We start from the raw sequence: 20,006 nt of genomic DNA, 5'->3' as shown, positions 1-20,006 counted from the left end.
GAAGTTAGAATAAAGCAGTTATCTCTGACCCCTCTACTGTGATCCCAAAGCCTTTGGTTTAATTTGGCAGAAAAGTAGTGCCCATCAAATATTTCATTTGTTCATGGACATTACCCTCCCCTTTGCAGTAGACAGAACTATGAGAACAGAAATGATGTGTATCACTTCTAATCTGAAACAGTAAAAATTTCATGCATGGTTTTGCCAAGTCTCTTTTCCATGGCTGGAGAGGTTGTCAGTTCCAGAGAGTACAACTATGAGATGATGGATTGTCCACAAGCCAGGGACTCTGAATATAAGTCACTGAGATTTTGAAGACATTTGTAATTACAACATAGTCTGGTTGTGCTGTGATCCAGACCAATAGAGTAATATATTCTCGTATGGTATTTACTATATTAGCTCATAGCTAATTTGTTACATACCTGCTACCCCATTTTATAACTGGTTACTCCTTATTTATTTTTGTAGCTTTGTTCTAAAACAAAACATAGCTGGAAAACCACAATGACAACTTGGACTTGTGACTGGCATCTAAAGTATGTGTGGGGAAGGGCAATCTGATGAGATTGAGCCCTAACCTTTTATCTACTTAAAGATAGTATCAGAATTGAGTTAAATTGTAAGACACCCAGCTGCTGTTGCATAGAATTGATTGGTGTGGGTTAGAACCTCAATACATTTGGTGACTAGAAGTGTTTTGTGTGAGTACTAAATTAGATTCACAGGGAAGAAACTCAAAGCAGAAGAGAATGAGGTCTTTCTACACTGAAGGAGGACAAAATTGAAATTTTCTTTGCAAATATACTAACTGAATACTTTATAATAATGTATTTCTGGTTTAAAAGAACCAATAAATGATATGATAAATGTCTAAAAGTCTGGTTTGCAAAACAGATATCAAAGGAAGAATGATCTCAATCTTCTAAATTCACCAAATCATAAAATGTGAAAATATCTTATACCTGAAGTAATATTGCCAAATGATTTAAAAGAGAATTACATTTTTTAAGTTATATTCATTATCTCCAATGCCCCCATAATATCTCATGAATTAGGTTTGAGACAGCAGTAATAATTTACTGATTATTTGTATGTGGAAACTGAGGCTACAATATATTGACATGATGTGTCCATAATAATAATAATTGGTAAAGCAAGCACTAAGCTACCCTGGTAAAAAAGGTTTATGAGAAACTTTCTGTGATGTATACAAGTAAGCTCAAGTTAAGTTTTTTTTTTCCATTTTAATAAGCAGGCTTTTTATATCAACCACCTCTCCCCATCTATTGTGATAAATCTACAAAGTACAAGCCTATAATGTAAAACACCTATCCAGTCTTAATCACACTTCTAAGAATTTTCAATTAACCTCCAAATAATGAGGATCTGATGACATTAGCATTATTATGTTTTTAATGTTGCTCAAGAATATGACATTCCATGCAAAGCAGAGAGCCACATTTCCTCTTTCAAGAAAAAAAAACTGAGGGAAAGAAGGAAAGGAAGGAAAGGGGAAAGAAAGAGGGAAGAAAAATGGATTTTTTTCTTTTTATGAATAATATACAAGACATTCGATGATGACTCCAGTCAACCATGCCATAACATGGAGATTAATTTAGCTGGACATTTTATTTCACAATTCACAGGTATTTTCCATCTCCATTTTTAATTACCAATATCAGAATAACTTCGGTTTAGCACTACCTGCTCATTTTATCCAAGTAACATGTATACCTTCAAAATACCATCAAAGAAGTTAAGGTAGACCTAATTCCAATCCCAAAATGACTACAGTATTGCTTATATCCATCTGCAGGCCATTTAATAAAAGTTAGTTTAACTTAGTCCATGATTCTTCATCTTCTCTCCCAGTGGAAGTAAGTCATACAACGGCAGATATTATTGTGTTCAGGTCATCTTAGTTAGGAATATTTCTTTTTCCTATTAATGGGTGCTATTTTTTACACTGTTTGTAATGGTCTAGCCTCTCCTTTATTTATTTACAAAAAAAATGAGAGAGAGAGATGCCAGTAAATTAATTGGTAAAGTCTCTTCAAGTCTCAAGGTCCATGTTTTCCAAGTTGAAACTTTTATACATAACCATTTTTCCAAGTACTTCAGCCCCTTGCCCTTTAAAATCAATAAACCATATTGACAACATTTTAATTATCCTCTGAATGTGCACACCTGTTTTGATTTTTCTATTTTCCTGTAGAAAATAAAATTAGCCAACTGGTTTAGTAGTTTGATTTGCTCCATTCTCTTTGAACTTGAGTTTTCTCCTCTAAGACAGAATAGTCTTAATTATTGATTCATTTGCAAAGAGAATTTTTTTAAAAAATCAAAGAGTGAAATAAAATATTCAGCTCTGTTATTAATTATACAAAGATTTAAAAGGCTATATAATTGGCTTATCAAAAGTTTTACTTTATTTTAAGCAAACTCACTAATGTACATTGAAAAAGTCACTTTATAATTATATTCATGCATGAAAAATACAGTGATGATTAAGCTTATCTAAAAGTGTCTGACTTTCAATGCTTCTTCATGCAAATAATAAAACCACCACTTTTATGAACTCCCAAGCAATGCTGATCCATCCAAACTTACAAGAAGTCAAGTTTTAATTGCCTTACAATTTCCACAAGGCTGTACTTTAAAGGTAAACTGACCCAAAGATTCTGCCCCAATTAACTGACTCTCGGGTATTTACACTCTTATTTTTTCTCATAGTTTTCTTTCCCTTGTGTAACTGAGATACAATAAATGTAGTACATATGGTAAAAGAAAAGCAGGTGAATAAATACCTCCAAATCCAACTAGAGAAGACTGCCTTTCATCTCAGGCTACTGGTTAAGAAATAGATTAGATCCACATTTTCTGAACTCTCTCTGTCTAAACTGATAAAACTTAGAAGCAATGTGGCATACCCAATCACAGAATATTACTTCAGGAAAAGGAAAGTAAATCTAAAGGAATAACAACTGTCAAGTAAAAACATGCATGCGCTCTTCAAAAGATAATGGCAAAATGAGAGAGGAAGCTAGATGAGACAGTTCCAGTTCTGGGGTTCTAAATTGTTCATGATGTTTTAAATTCCAAACATCATGAACAATTTAGCAAATATTTAGGGCATACAAAAAAGTGGAGCCATGATAACCAACAGATGACATCACTAAGATCCTCAAATTTAGTTTTCAGAATTTTTTGATTACCTTTAATCTTTATTGTACTTTTTTTTATATTACCATGTAGTCCCCTTATACTCTACTCCCCACAACAATCACCACATCAAAATTTTGGAAATGATTTTCTACCCTTGTTTTGTACAAGACTGATTTCTGAAACATAAAGGCTGAAAAAGAATAAGAAATAAAGAATGTAAAAGTACTTACAACTGATCGGATGTTATTTTCTTTCACCAGCTTCAGAGAAGATTTATAGCAATTTGCAAGGTCTTCCTTGTGGGAGCCATTAATATGGCCCCTTGCTATCGGCCCTACAGTGTGGATGACATCTGTAAATGCAAAAGGAAGAAAAACAGGGTAAGCAAAGTATTTTTTACTTTTCACATAATTTGTGCTTTATTTATTTAGGTATTTGGGTTGGAGACTGGAGACAAGCAAGCTAAGAAATGCTGGGGATGCAAATGTTTCTCTGGTAAAAGATTCAAGATAGTACAACCTCTGGCAGGAGGTGCTTTCCCAGGTAGATGATAACTGTGAAAAGGAACCCCTACCAACACATTGTTTCATCATCATTGGTCAGATCCAAGTGAGACAAATTACAATGTAAGATGCAAATAATTGGTGCCCTGGCAATAGATAAAACCTTGAAGGGAAATAAACTAAGAAATAATTGCCTGAAAGATGAGCATTCTGAATTGACAGAGGAAGGAAGAATCAATGCTACACATTACCTTATGTGTAAATAAGATGATAGATTCAGGCATTGTACCCAATAAAGAAGGGCAAGCTTCTGAAAATCTCTCAAGATAATTTATAATTATAAGTAATAACCCTAAAAAGAGTACTTTTAAAATACCCCTACCAATTTTAGTGTCTGCTATGATGAAGTAATCACTTGAGCTAACACTGACACCATCCCTACCAATTTTAAAGTGCAACCTTCCAATCCTCACATACATGAGGTATCCTAGGGATAATAGTCCCAAATAATCACCTGCCTTCTATTTTTTACTATGTAGCATGGGGCAAAAAATAAGTTTATAGTTGTTCATATGGAAAATAATACAATAATTAATAAATAATAATAGAAGAATAAGCTGTGTTTTGCATACTCATAACTGTAAACCTACTTTTGCCCAACCCCTATATTAAAACTTTCAAAAAGCAATCTATACTTTTCAACCTTTGTTTATATTTAAAACACAAAATTTGATTTTTCTTTTTTTGCACATAAAACCAGCAATTGTGGTATTCTTTTAATACCTACACATACATAAACTTTTCATTTTAAGATCATAATAAAAAGGGTTGTCATAGCTCTAAGTCCATAAAGATTATTTCAAAAAATTAATTCAAATTATTTGAAAATGTCTTGAAACTCCTGCTTCTGAGTTTTATAAATTAATCTAGATTACTAGCCCCTTTCATTGATGTAACAAAAACTAATCAATTTTTATCAAAAAGAAAAATTCAGTCTAATAGTTTTGGAATATTATAATGAAATAAAAATTTTTTTGCTAATCAGTATCATTTAATTTCCAAAAAAATGACGAGAGAATAAGAGCACATTCTTTCGAGTGTGTGGAATAGTTTTAAATTTCATATGATATTTAAATAGCACAAAATAAATCACTAAGAAAAAAATCTTTGTTGATTGCCTGCAAAATGTCAAGAGTATCATTTGATGTTTGAGAAAATCACAAAATGCTGATTTCAATTTTTAACTCTGAAACAGTATTTATATTATAATCAGATAATATTAAAGTTTATATCTCATGATTAAAATAGGTAGAAAAGTCAATAGTGAGTTCATGAAGATGTTATTTCACAAGAAAACCTGGCTTTACTGTGAGAACCACTACAACAAAAGGGAATGATAAAGGAAAATTAGTTTGCATTTATCAAAATAAAGCACACTGATTTTTTTGTAATAATAGTAATAAGAGCTGAACATAGTAAAACAAGTCCTGTATCCTATATAGTGAATTTTATGTGAACATTTTATATTAGTTTTTGTCTTTAATGAATCATATACTATATTAATAAGATAGATTATACTTAGCTTTATCTTATTATCCCTTTTGTGACTACTTCATGTTTTTACACAGCTATTATAATTCTACAGGGCAGCATTTCCCAAAGTGGGTTCAATACAATATGGGTGTAAAGGTCAATTAAATTGGGAAATCTCAGTGAAATTAAATCAACCAGTTACCTAAGGACAGGGCCCCTCAGGACCTTCAGCATGCAACAGCACACTGTGAGTTGGCACAATGGGTACATGGCATGCTCTGTTCCTGAAATATATTTGGCTGCTGAAACCTGTTTTGCAGAGTGCCTCATGGGACTAAGGCTCCACATATTAACCTTTGGAAACCATTCTAGGGAAGTTTGGGCATCCTTATTGCACTGTTGAAAGTGGAGTGCATTTTTTTCAGTTCTTCCCTATTGCCTCTTCTGTACATCAAACACTTAGTGTATAAGGAACAAGAGGTTATGACCTTGGTTTCCTTATTTTATAGATAGAGAAGATCAAGAATAAGTGTCTCTTATCTGGGGTCATAAAGATGTATCTAGAGCCAAGTAAAAGCAGGGCTTAGGGGCATGAATGGGGAGAAAAGAGAGAGAGGAGTTCACAAGATTGGGAAACAGTGACATCATAAACTTTGCCCTTGCCTTTTTCTTTAGGCATTATTTTCCACATAATGCAAATAACATTTATGAAAAATTAGTCCTTGAAGTTGTTTAGTTCTTCATTTAATTTAAAAGCCTGAGAAGAAATAGCCAATAAATGAGCCTCCCCAATCTCAAAATACAATCTCTATATTTTATGCTGTATATTAAATTTACAACAGCTTGGATCAAGTGTTATTATTGACCAATATGATGACCTCTCAGATCCACAAAGCTGGAGCTAAATCAATGTGAGGCTTAGAAGGACATTTTTAAAATTATTTTACTTGTCCATAATATTTATAAGTTGCTCTTCCACACCAAAGGTTTCCTTTTTTATGGTTATAAAATTCAGTTGGGAGTCCTGACTTCTAATTCCAGCTCTATTTCTGACTTATCAAATGCCTCAGATGAAGCCATTGTTTTATTGGTGTTGGTCTTCTTATCTGTAAAACAAACCAGCTGCTTAGATGATCTCTGTGGTCTCTTCTGTGCTTGTGGAATCATTAATATTTAACTCTGTGATGAAGACAAATGCAGTCAGAATGATGTCTGGGCAGTTGAAGAAATCTTAAACATGGTTAAGTGGCTCGGTGAGCCTTATGAATATAAGGATTCATTTTAATACCAAAAATATTATAGACTACTCTTTCACAGTAATAGTTTCAAAATCCATTGATTAAGAACAAGTTAGAGACAAACAACTATTGTAACTTCAATGATGCTTTGTGATCATTTATATTTTATTATTAGACACAGTAGTATTTTCATACAAATTTGTGGATAAAAATAAAATAATGCATTTATTATGGTATAAATACAACGATGTAAACATAAATATTTAATTTGATGTCTGGTGCATGCAGAAGCTCAAGAAATAGTAATTATCACCAGCAGCAGCAGTAACATCCAAGGCATCTTGAAGACACAGGCAAGAATGACAGAGGAGATTTCTCAATGTTTACTTGTTGTATTTTTATCATCTCTTCTCTGGTGTGGAAAGAACACTAGACTTTAAGAATTAATATCTGATTGTAAGTCAGAAGTCCTAGATCTGTTACTAACCAACTGTGTGACCTTGGGGAAGTCAATTTCTTTGTACTTCCAACTTTAAAGCTAAAAGAAGAGATTGAATAAGAGGGCCTTTAAGATTCTTTGTTGCTTTTAAATGCAATTGCTCTTCTGCATGCCTATTGAGAATTGACTTGTACATGCTAAAAAGTTTAATTTATTCTTGTCCAGATAAATGAGCATCAGTCATGGATGAATGGACAAATAAACATGGTATGTATATGCAGTGGAATATTATTCAGCTGTATAAAGGAATAAAGGAAGGAAATCTGCCATTTCTACAACATGGATGGACCTTGAGGCAGTTTGCTAACTGTAGTAAGTCAGACACAGAGAGTCAAATACTGTATGATTCCACTTGTATGTGGAATCTAAAACAACAATAACAACAAAAAACTAGCTCATAGATAGATACAGAGAACAGATTGATGATTGCCAGAGACAGGTCTTGGTGGTTAGGTGGCAGAATTGAGGAAGGTGATCAAAAGGTACAAACTTCCAGTTACAAAATAAATGAGCCCTGAGAATGTAATATACACCATGACATAGTTAATAAAACTGTATTGTATATTTGAAAGTTGCCAAGAGAGTAAATTTTAAAGGTTCTAATCACAAAAAACAAAAACAAAAACAGAAAAAACCCTACTCCCAGTAATGCATTCATAGAATTATTTTCTTGGTAAGTAAAAAATCAGAGCTGGAGAAAAATTAGAGTATGAGATTAATACATTTGTTAGGTATAAATACAATCTGATTTACAGATCACAATGTAATTGTAGCTCCCAAATGGAATTGCCTGGCCTAACACTGGTTTTGTTGCTTCTTCTGTCTTAGCATATGGCAGGAACGTATGGTCAAAGGGAAGAGCAGGGATGGCTGTTCTAGAATCAGCATCATATCTCCCTGTGAGCAATAAAAATAATGCTGTTGCCGTAACACTGCATCCAGCTCCATATTCAAGAAAGGAAAAATAGCCTACATGAGTCTCAAGCCCTTTCTTACAAACTGAGGAAAGCAGGGAAAACAGCAATGAAAGTTGTCCCTTTAATCAACATTTCAAATGCAACCCTTTGAAGAGTTATGGAAAATGAGATGGCAGGCCCTTTTGTGCTTTATCAGATTAAAGTGTGGTGAGACAAATGGAACCTGCTTTTGCTCATCTATTTTTGAAATCTATCAGTCTATGAATCAGCTCTTTTGTTTTGTAGCTATAGCCACCACCTCACTCTCCCCCACCTCATTGTTTGAACTGTATTGAAAAGGAGGGTAGGCTAGAAGCTTTTTAAAAAGGGGGGGGTAGGAAGAACCAACTTTCATTTCCAAAAGTATCAATTGAAAAATATGTGATTGGAATGTCAAGTAAGTATTAGAAGCACTAGAATTATTTACAAAGATTCAATCAGAATTACCCTTGCCAAAACAAATTCAGCGAAACATTCTGCAAAAAAATATTAGCATAATGCATTTTAGAACAAATGAGAGAGCACATATATAGGTCGCTCTCATAGTTTTTGATTTGAGAAGCAACTGTGCTACATTCAAACTGTTAATGAACAGTCAGACCAAGTGTAGAATCAATTACACATTGCTTTCATTTCACTCATCTTGTATTCATAAGCATAATCGGTCCATCTAACAGACTGCATAATGATGCAGTGCCCTGTCAATCATATTCAAATTGCATGAATTTTAAGGAGAAAACCAATGCATGGAATTAAGTTGATTTTCTTTTCTAAAGATACAACCACAAATCCAAGCACTAAAGGTATTATTTATAAATCTTATTGGCCAATTTATATGATAAGCACCACCAATCTATGACCTGAAACAGAACACTTGAAGTTCAGTTAATGGAAAATTGAATTACTACCTGATAGCATTACAAAATAAATGCTGCCTTTTTTCTCCATATAGGTCAATGTTTTCATATACACATTTTCAAAACTTGTTTTTATTATATTTCAAGAAACAATCAATTGTCCATAAGATGTTCCTTTTCAATCTGCAGCAGATTTCAGTTAGAAAGCATTTCAAATATTGCCCTGCAGCATGCTTCTAAATTTGGATTATTCTCTCACCCATTTCTTCAGGGGCAAGATGGATTTCTTCCCATGTCCAGAAAGCCTCCAGTCACCCAACTCTTCGTGAGTTTAGGATACAATGTTATTTTCTAGTCCATTTTCCTTTGAGTCTGTGAGTTGATCTGGTTTTTGCTTATTTGTTTTTGGGTTTTTTTTTTTCACTGTTCTTGGTTACAGGAGCTTTTGGTTTACCTCTCTGAGCCTCCTTGGTGCTATGGTTATTCAAACAAGATGTCTATGTCTAAGACTAAACACACAGTAGCTAAACAACACTTGCATTTTGCAGCTGATAAAGGCACACAGAATACACTGCTAAATCTTCGATGAATACACTCAGATCAGTTTGAGGTTTGATCCTATTTTTACATGAGAATGTGATAATGTCACCATATTTTTGGACAACATGTACTGATAGTATATTTCATGCTTTATTCGCTTCAACATTGTGAGGTTTTAGGCTTAAGTTTTGAGATTTAAGTTACCAAATCTTACTTAAGATACCAATATCTACCAAAATATTACCTTCTATATTTTTAAAAGAAAGGAAGGGATAAAGCTCATCTTTAATTGTTTATTAGCTCTCCTTCTTCTGCCAAAGATCTATTTAAGGTCAGTCCTTTTGATGGGACTGTGTCCGGTTGCAGCTGACCCTCCACATAAGGACCCATTTTCAATAACACAGATTGAAATTTGTGTAAAGGGGATATCCTGTGGTTAGCCATTTATAGAATCTTTGAAATTCCACAGGGTATTGGGAGTATCTGCATTACAATGGTGTTATTTCCAACAGAAAAGGGTCTCAGAGAGACTGTGGGAAGCTGAAATTATCTGCAAAGTTCCAACATTTCACATCATTTTAGAATGAACCCAAAGAGAACTCATCCTAGAAGGAAGTGAGTCAAATACATGGCATTTCCAATGTTTCAATAGCAGGGGTGAGAGGAGGTGGAGGTCTAGATAGACAATATGACTTTTTCAAAGATGATAATAAGATCTTTGTTACAGTTCAAGGAATGGCAGTAATTTGCAGCCTTTTCGGAGAGATGTAAAACCAGTACTTTATTAAGACACAAGGGAAAAGTAGGCTTTAAAATCCTATATAGTAGGTAAAAATAAATGAATGTTAGTTCCCACTACCATGGTAATTCTACAAATGCAGAATGTAAGCTAGGACTGAAGTGTGCAGAGGGGTCAGCGTCAAAGCATGCAAGCTGATGCTGAGGTTCCACGTGCTTTTTTGTCATCAGACTTCCTTTATAGCAGCGGTAATATTGGTCCCCAACTTTTTGGCACCAAGGACTGGTTTCGTGGAAGACAATTTTTCAAGGGATGAGGCGGGGGGTGTTGTTTTAGGATGATTGAAGTGCATTACATTCAAGTTCACCTGGTGCTGTGCAACCCAGTTCCTAAAAGGCCTGTACCAGTACTGGTCTGTGGCCCAGAGGTTGGGGACCCCTATTTTATGACTCCCTTGTCACCAAGCCTGGACAAGAAAGACTTCTGCATCATTCACTCAATCATTAATTCTGTCCTTCATTCAGTGGATATTAATTGAGAGTCCATTGTGTGCCATGCATGTAGGGCAAGTGCTCCAACCACTCACACAAAACAGGCCTTGTGCTTTTCTGACACCAGGCATTTCCTAGTGTGAAAAGCATCCCTCTGTGTTTGCTTCTCAAAATCTCTCTCATTCCATTAAACCCAAAGAGAATTTGCCTTTTGTTAAGATATAGTACCTGAACCCCAGTACATAAATTAATTTCTAACTCACTTATCCTCTTTTAGTGTCCAATATCACTTAATGTTTGACCATTTATATAACTATTAACAAAACTTCTGTAACAAGTAAGAAGATTCTGTTAGCCAGAGTTCTCCAAAAATACATCCTTCTTCCTGAAGAATCCTGGCTTTTCTTGTCATTGGAGGGAATCACATGTGACTATAAGTGCTCCAAAATTCTTTCTAGCTCTGTGATGTTATGATGCTATGTTTCCTCTCTTTATGTAGAGACTCTATACTTCTGCTATAAGGAACATGACAAATCTATATCTGAGTCACTCACAAAGCTCAGAACTCTACAGGAACAGTTGCTTAATGGATATTTTGTGGGTAATTAAATAAAAGCTGGTGCAATATTATCAATATAATGAGAGATGATATACAGGATTAGAAAAAACAATGAGGTGAATGGACAGTCTAGACTGAGCAAGCAATGGAATGTAGTTATACTGGCTAAGATCATTCAATGTACATTTTTAGTAGAACTGAGAATCTGTTTCTTCACAAATAAACTGAGCAAAGTCTGTTTAAAGATTTCCTAACAACTGCACTATAGATGATTTAATAAACAAGACACTAACAGCATCACACTCTTTAACAAAGGCTGAGATTCTTTTCAAAGATTTCCAACAAGAAAAAAACATGTGTGGTGATTCCTTTGCCATTTTTTGGAAGAGATAAAAAATGAATTTGAAAAATGCATTGTTTCCCTTTTCCTCATATAGCTCATTTTTAGAATAAATTCACTTTGTTCTAGAGATTGGTTTTGCTTTCTAATCACAAAATGGAAAATGACAGATTCTCTATATATCTTCTCAAAAAGTCAATGGGGCCACAGTTCACATTTCTTTAAAAAATGACATTTGGGTATAATGAACCTACCTTCCTATCAAAGTAAACCAGGTTTAATATTTCCCAGAGACAGGTGCATCCATAAGATAGTTCTGGACTACAGCTGATTCATATGCTTATACCTGCACTCCCATTTGGATTCTACTCCTACGGTGTACATGTCCACACTAGGCTCTCCATCTAATTTTCTAAAGAAACACTTATGTTTTAAAAATACAAATAAGAAGGACAGACTATTTTAGGAAGTAGACTAATGCAGATTCTAATACAAAGAATTGTGGAAATTTATATCCTCTGAAATTATATTTTTATAAATTTATTTACAAAAATTCAACAACATGAAGAAGAGGTGAGGGGGAGTAAGAATGACAAAATGCTTAAAAAATAAGGACAATTTTACTAAGTATTTCTGCAATGAGTGTTTGACCTAGCATGAGATGAACAGGTTGGCTTATGTTGCTGGACCCCAGGAAATCAGCCTACATTCCCACCTACCTCTCAGAGATGATTAGTTTTTTGTGCACAGTAGGAGCTGTTTTCAAACTTTATGGTTGCAGAACATCTTTACTGATATATCCTTCACTTATCTTAAAAATAACTGAGAACCCAAAGAGCTTTTATACTGGTGGGTCATTTCTATCACACAAGAAAACAAAAGCACATATACCATTAACTATCAGGAAAATGACTTTACCATATGTCATGTAGCTTCTGGAAATCTGTATTGTACACTCGAGAGAGAGAAAGAGAAATGCAAATAACCTCTGTATATTATTGTGAACATGGCATTGACCTCACCAACCCCTGAAAGAGAGCTCCCCAGAACCCAGTTTGAGAACTGTTACACTGCAGCCTTTTGCTGTGCAGGTTTAGTAGTTAAATATAAATATTTCATTTTCTAATGTAAAATGGACACCATTAGCTACTTTATCTGATCCTTAAGGTTGAAAAAACAGTGATCTCCCTAACTGTGTAGAGAAAACCAGATATAATGGACTTGTCAAGAAATGGTTTTTCTCTGCCTCAACTTTTAAGTGACTTGAGGTATTGTTAACTAAACACAATATTTGTCTATTGCTCAGTCTTTAGAATTCAAACTAATTTTTCCTCTTCTATAAGATAGTGATCAGATCATTTCTTCTCACCAACATTTTGAGAATGAAAAGAGCTTCTTAAGCAGCTTGCAGGAACTCAAGAAAGCAAGTCTAAGAACTCAAGAAAGAAAGCCTAAGGCATCTGCTATCAGAGCAATTGATTCTAGTAGAGAAGAAAATGGTGGAAATAGCTTTTTTAATTCTACGAGATATCATAGGATAAAACAAAGAGGGATCCTTTAGGTTCATGAATTCCCAAAACAAATCATGACAATGATTTCCTTCCTCATGCTTCTTTCTTTACAGGATGAGTTAGAAGCAACAAAAGCTACTAAAGGAGAGGTTGGCAGATATGAAAAGAGAAGGAGATAATTCAAGAAATGTAAAGGTAAACTGGCAAATTTTGATGATGATTTGAAGGTGGGTGGGAGGAAAGGGAAGAGTCAAAATTCATTCAATGCAACTTTCATCTGTGTGACTGAGAGGATAACATAAATAGGGACATTAGAACAGTGATTGAAGTCTAAATTATTGTAATGCTTCTTAAGTCTTCTGAAAATCTATAATTAACGTAAAAATGCAGAAGGGAGCCAAGAATAAGAGAAGAATTACAGAAAATAACAAAAATCACACAGTTAAAAGTAACTAATGTTCCTGTACCAAAGTAACCTTTTTATTTATTTTATTTTTTTAAGTTTTCTCCTTCCTTGCCTATTTGGGTTCTGGTATAGAATCACTGAGGGGAAGAGAATATATCGCTGAACCTCTCAAACATAATTAATTGTGAGGCTAGGATTCAAAGAGGTTGACATATGCCTTTACAAAAATTTTTGGTGGGACAATTAAATGCAAAAACTCAAATAAAACCAAAAGATCATTTTATAGTAACTCAGATACCCAAAGTGAAATGTTTGCATGGAAGCTTTCACAATTAAGTAATAAATATCACATTTTTTAAAATCCTGTAAATATATAAGTGACATTTGTTGAATGATTCTCTAGTAATACACTACTGTGTAGGGCAATGGATAAAAATTCCCATTTCTGCTCAGAAATGTTCCTGTAGCTGAGATGATATGATAATATAGCTGAAGAGGCACTATGATGAGAGAAATAACAATAAAAGAGTGGGCAGATTTGGTCTGAATAGGAAAATTATTTTATAAAGCAATATCTAAAGATAAGAGAAAAAGATCATCACTAGAATGTATAATTATAATTAGACAGCATAATATAAAAAAAAGGGTAAAAAATCTAGTCTTCATATTCCAGAGGAAAATCCCACTCAGCAACTTATAAACTTAGGCAAATTACTTTTTCTCTTCTGTAAAAACAGAATAATAATATCTACTTCTCAAGTTTGTTACAGGGAATGAAATATGTATTATAAGTGAAAGTACCATGCACAGTAACTGGCATATAGTAGGTGATGAGTTCTGACTTGATTACCATCAGAACTTATACATAATTATATTCATAATATACACAAATGGGATAATAATAAGCTCTTTCATATTTAATTATATTTCATCATTACACTATCAAAATTCATAATTATACATACTTACCAATTATGTCAAAATTTATATTTTACTAGCTTCTTTGCTTCTACTACTTTTTGGATCCCTGGTGTTCACTTTCTTAACCTCATTCATTTATTTAAGTTTTTCTCCCAGTATATCCTTGAGTAATTCTTTCAGAGGTAGTCTATAGCTGGGAATTTGCTAAGTCACTGGATTTTTAAATACTTTGTTCTGAGTGTTAGTTTTCCAGCATATATGGATCTAGGTTCCTTGTAATTTTTCTCTCAAAATTCCCAAGATTTTGCTTCATTCACTTCATGAGAAAAAGCCAGTTGATTTTTATACCTGCACAAGTAAGCTGGATTTCTTTTCCTCTCCAGAAGTTTTAAGAACTTTCTATTTATTTTTGGAATTCTAAATTCTTTTAGGACAAAAGTTTTTGTAGCCTTTTTAAGTTATGAACTTTTTAATGCTCTTTCATTTCCCTGTTCTTTTTTAGAACTCCTAATAGGTGGGTTTTATATGTCTGGGAGTAAAGCTCAATTGTCTTTACTTTCCTTCAAATATTGTGTGTGCTGTACATTCTAGAATCTTTTCTTGACTCATTCTCTGGATCAATAAGCTTGTTTTCATCTATGCTTTTCACATACATCACTTCATTTGAAACTTTTGTTCTTGTTTTAACTTGCAACAACATTTATCTCTTCTTTCATTAGAACATCTTTTTCTAACTTCTACATGTAGCATTTATAATTCTTTTTCCTATCAACCATTTTTACTAGATATAAACTCTTTTTTTTGTCTAGACTAAAACTTTGTAATAGGTATCTGTCAGTGGATTTTAATTCACTTAACATATACCTATATACTTTTGTCATACTACTTCTATAGCCCTATAAAATTAAATAAACAGAATATAGTTTTCAATAAAGATTTTATTTTATTTTATTTTATTTAAAGATTTTATTTATTTATTTTTAGAGAGGGAAGAGAGGGAGATAGAGAGAGAGAGTTAGAGAGAGAGAGAGAAACATCAATGTGCGTGTGGTTCCTGGGGGTTATGGCCTGCAACCCAGGCATGTACCCTGGCTGGGAATTGAACCTGGGACACTTTGGTTCCCAGCCCGCGCTTAATCCACTGAGCTACACCAGCCAGGGTTAATAATGATTTTAAATACTTTCAAAACAGCAGCTTTCTTTTGGATTACATTTATAAAATGCATTATGAGAAGGATAATTTTGAAGACTGGAAAAACTTTTGAGATGACTTCAGGTTATTTGAGACAAAATGAAGGTATAAAAACTATAGTACTAAAGTGATGTTAAAACTGCAAGTAAACTTTTAAAAAAGTGTATTTTCATCATATTTTATTGTATTTATTCATTATTTTTATAAACAATTCCTTGTCTAGGTATCTCTAATAAGAAAAAAATTAATAATATAATTGCTGATTGAATTGCACATTTTTAACAAGGAATGTATTCCTCATGTAGCTAATAACCAAATATAATAATTGCTAAAGTTGCACCTTTTTAATGTTAGAAGGTATAATTTTCAAAAGATTTTATTTATTTTTAGAGAGAGGGGAAGGGAAGAAGAAAGACAAGGAGAGAAACATCAATGTATAGTTGCCTCTCACTCACCCTCAATTTGGGACCTGGCATGCAACCAGGTATGTACCTTGATTGGGAATTGAACCAGTGACCCCGTGGTTCCCAGGCTAGCACTCAATCCACTGAGCCACACTAGCCAGGGCTGCTTTTTTTTCTTTTTATTTCTTTATTGTTGTTCAATTAAAGTTGTCTCTATTCCCTACCCCCCATTACTCTCTCCAGCCCTACCCACCCCCACCTCCCACATTCAATCCTTCTCCCCCATTGTCTTTGTCCATGGGTCCTTTATGATTTTATTTTTTAACATGAAAACCAACATATGGTACCAAGTTGAAGATACACACACAAAAACACAGAGAAATATAAAGAATAAAAGGAATAGATTTGGTATTTTCATGACCCAAAACATATCTGTCCTCAACATTGTATCTCTTCCATAAGTGCTTTTTTTTAGAACTCATGACAACATTGCTTCAAACTAGATCTATTTTGGACATTTTTATAAATAGTATACACTTTCAATAACAATGGATTACATGTTTTCCAGAAGAGAATAGTTCAAATTTGAAAAGTTGTTTTTATTCATTTAATTTTATATTTTTAATAAGAAGCCTGCTTCATTTTCATAAGGAGGAACAATATAAATGCAGTATGACTGTTATAAAGTTAACTGCCACATTTGTACACAGATCCTAATCTGTTTCGTGGGTTCCAGGTTCAGAGTCAGGCTTAATCTCATATGCCCTCCCTGCATTAAATATGTTGAGTGACAGACAACTTCTTTTCCCTAATGGCATAAATTGAAAGTTTTCTCTACTATGCACACACAATTAGGAACTTGTCAGTAGCTTCTCTACTTCAAGAAGAAAAATAAAAGGATGTTTCTATTTTTTATTTATTTTATTTAAAAATATTTTATTTATTTATTTTTAGAGAGGGGAAGAGGGGGAGAAAGAGAGAAACATTGATGAGAGAAACAGCAATGTGTGGTTGTCCCCAGCGCACCCCCTAGTGGGGACCTGGCCTCAATCCAGCCATGTGTCCTGACTGGGAATTGAACTGGCAATCCTTTGCTTCACAAGGTGGCACTTAATGCACTGAGCCACATTAGCCAGAGCAAAAATTGAGTTTTTAAAGTAAGAGAATTGAGTCCATTTTACAAGTATAATAATTTTGGCCAGAAAGCCATTAACATAACATCTACTCTAAAAGTAGATATGGGGACAGAATCATAGATTACACTTGATTTTGGAGATGTTCTGTTTATCATGAGTTGGAAGACATATGGGTCATATTAGATTGGAAAGCCTTATAGTCTAAAATGAAATAGAGTAGGCTAATTTCCTGTCATCCAAACAATTTTGAAGAGTTTTTTAGATACTTAGTTATTATGCATTAATTTTAATCTTATTGAAGCTACTTAAAGTAAAAGGAATGTTTATTTTTGCTCTAATATTAGATATATGTGCCTTATTACAAACTTAGCTGTCCAGAGATATTTCAAGCAGAAACATATCAAGCAGCTAAGTTATTTTCCAAGGTATCTTTGCTGTGCAGCAAAGATACCTTGAATACACAGAGGACAGTATCAATAATATGTTCTGATAATATTTTAACAGTTTCACTGTTTATTTCATTCTGAAAGACTAATGTCTTAGTTCTATCTGCTACAAAAAAAATGAACTGCATGAGTGCATTTGACACTGCTGTACAATAAAGACCCTAAGAACAACAAAATAAACCTTTCAAATAAAATTGTTATGGAAAATTTTATTGGTAGAGAAATGCAAGTTTCCATGCAATTAAACCAAATATGTTTTGTTACTTCTTGTCTTTTAATGTTCTTACTAAATGAAGAAGCAGTCATAAAGAGGAGAAAAATGCAACCAATTTATAGAGTTTTACAAAGACAGCTTTGTCCCTTTTTCAAGAGTTTACCCTGAGACTCACAATCTGTCTATGACGCAGGAATCCATAAGATGGTCTCAGAGCCCTTACGTAGGTTCGGGAAGCCTGTGTAATGCCCAAGCCTGCAATTTCTGGAAGCAATATGGTGGCATTTCTCTAAATAGCTTCAGTTATTATTGTCCTGCAAACAACCAGAGAAGGTGAAGCCACATTTGCTTCTGGTCTGGGAGCTGGAGAAAACACAAAGGGCCAGAGGAAAAATAAAGTCTTGTTTTATTGTTAGTAAAGAAAATTTTAACAATAAGAGAATTTTCTTTCCCAGAATATGACTGGTTGTATTTGTAGCTTCTGAGAAATTTGGATATTACATTGTGCTAGTGAAAGCACTATGGGCCTGTCAGAGATATTGACCCTCTCTCAAACCTATTACTTTTACTGATATCTTCTTCATTTTTCCCTACAACATGTCTCTTCCAAGTAGTATGAATGTCTTCAATCAAGAAATAAGGTTCACAACCAGGGGAGTCCACTTTCCACTTAATAATACACCCAATTCTTCCCATGACAAGGTATTACCCCTCCTTTGCTCTTATGAACTTGGCTTATCCAGAATGAACTCTGTCTGTGTTAAAAGCCTTGAATGGAAGACAAAGGGCCTCTGAAGGCAATTATTGGCAAGAAGACATCCCTATAGCTACAATAAGTGTGTCCTCCTTTATCCCTAAAACTTTGCTATGTCAACAGACCATCTTCTCCCTTTTGCCCTTCCTTAGAAGTCTGGATCAGTGGTTCTCACAGTTGAGAGCACATCAAAATCATCTTTAGGGCTTGTTAAAACACAGATTGCAGGGCCACACTTCCATAGTTTCTGATGCAATAGGTCTGGGATAGGTACAGGTGGGCACCAAGAATTGTGTTTCTAGAAAGTTTACAGGCGACCCTGTTTATGCTAATCTAGAAACCACATGTTGAGTTACTACTAGTCTAGACCAGTAGTAACACTCTCTTACTAATATTAAACTCATGATCTGATACTTCAGTTTTAACTTAGAACCTAATGATGCTGATATTGCCAACTGGATTTGCATACCACCTTATCCCCAGTTATGATATCTGGCTTACATTTTGTGTTAATGACCTTGTTCTGTTGACCTGCATAGTCTCTTCTGTTCTTCCTTGCCTAGTTGTCACAAGCACTGACAATCTATAGTTTTAAATGTTTCCATATAGTTAATCCAAAGCAAAACTTGTCCAATCTCTAGTTCACATAAATTACAGCAAAGAGCCACAAGGATAAGCAAATTTTGGGTGATATTGTGGTAGGAGAGGCTCATTCAGGATTAAATGTCAGCAGAAATTTAGTAACATTAATTGGAGCATTGATTTAAATTATTGGAATTTTAAGATTATGGTATGTGTACATTAATGGTGAAAAAAAAAGAGTTTAAAGAAGGAATGTTTCTGAGTTAAGTCAAAGTACAAGCAGGCCAAAGTGAAGAAGAAAAGCTAAGCAGGTAATTTAGACTTTAAATAGATTCAAGAATTCAAAGAAGAAATTTTAAAAATGGCTGGAAGGATGATTTATAAATGGCCAATAAGTACATGAGAACATGCTTAATATTCTTAGTCATTAAGGAATTGAAAATCAAAACCACAATGAGATATCCCTTCATACCCACTAGGATGGCTACAATCAAGACAGATGATTATAATTCTTATTATATGGAGATATTAGAATCCTCATATTGGTGGTGGGAATCTAAGTGCCATTTGGGAAAACAAACAGTTCCTCAAATGTTAAACATAGAGTTACCATATGTCCTAACAATTCCATTCTTATATATCTACCCAAAAGAACCGAACACATAGATCCACACAAAAACTTGTACACAAATGTTCATAGCAGTATTTTTCATAATCGCCCCAAAGTGGAAACAATCTAAATGTCTATCAACTGATGAATGAATCACCAAATGTGTACCCATACAATGGAATATTATTCAGCCATAACAAGGAATGAAGTATTGATATGCTGCAACATAGGTAAACCTTGAAAATATTGTGCTAAATGAAAGAAGCCAGCCACAGAAGGCCACACATTGTATGATTCCATTTACATAAAATATCCAGAATAGGAAAATTCATGTAGACAGAAGGTAGTGATTGCCAAAGATGAGGGTTGGTTGAGGAATGTAGAGTGACAACTAATGGGTATGGAGT

The 20,006-nt window shown here is 33.9% G+C and overlaps 1 protein-coding gene across 1 annotated transcript in view; it reads right to left on the bottom strand.

Moving 5' to 3' along the window:
• MACROD2 (mono-ADP ribosylhydrolase 2) overlaps positions 1-20,006 on the bottom strand; it is a 2,133,612-nt gene that overhangs the window by 867,232 nt on the left and 1,246,374 nt on the right. The window contains exon 6 of the mRNA XM_045832893.1: positions 3,399-3,520. Within this exon, the coding sequence (XP_045688849.1) occupies positions 3,399-3,520 (122 nt within the window). The remainder of the gene's footprint in view (positions 1-3,398; positions 3,521-20,006) is intronic.

This window comes from Phyllostomus hastatus, unplaced genomic scaffold (assembly GCF_019186645.2).
Source record: "Phyllostomus hastatus isolate PE091 unplaced genomic scaffold, TTU_PhHast_1.1 phas_contig_17, whole genome shotgun sequence".
NCBI lineage: Eukaryota > Metazoa > Chordata > Mammalia > Chiroptera > Phyllostomidae > Phyllostomus > Phyllostomus hastatus.
Note: the sequence above shows the minus strand (reverse complement) of the source record. Positions and strands in the feature narration are given on the sequence as shown.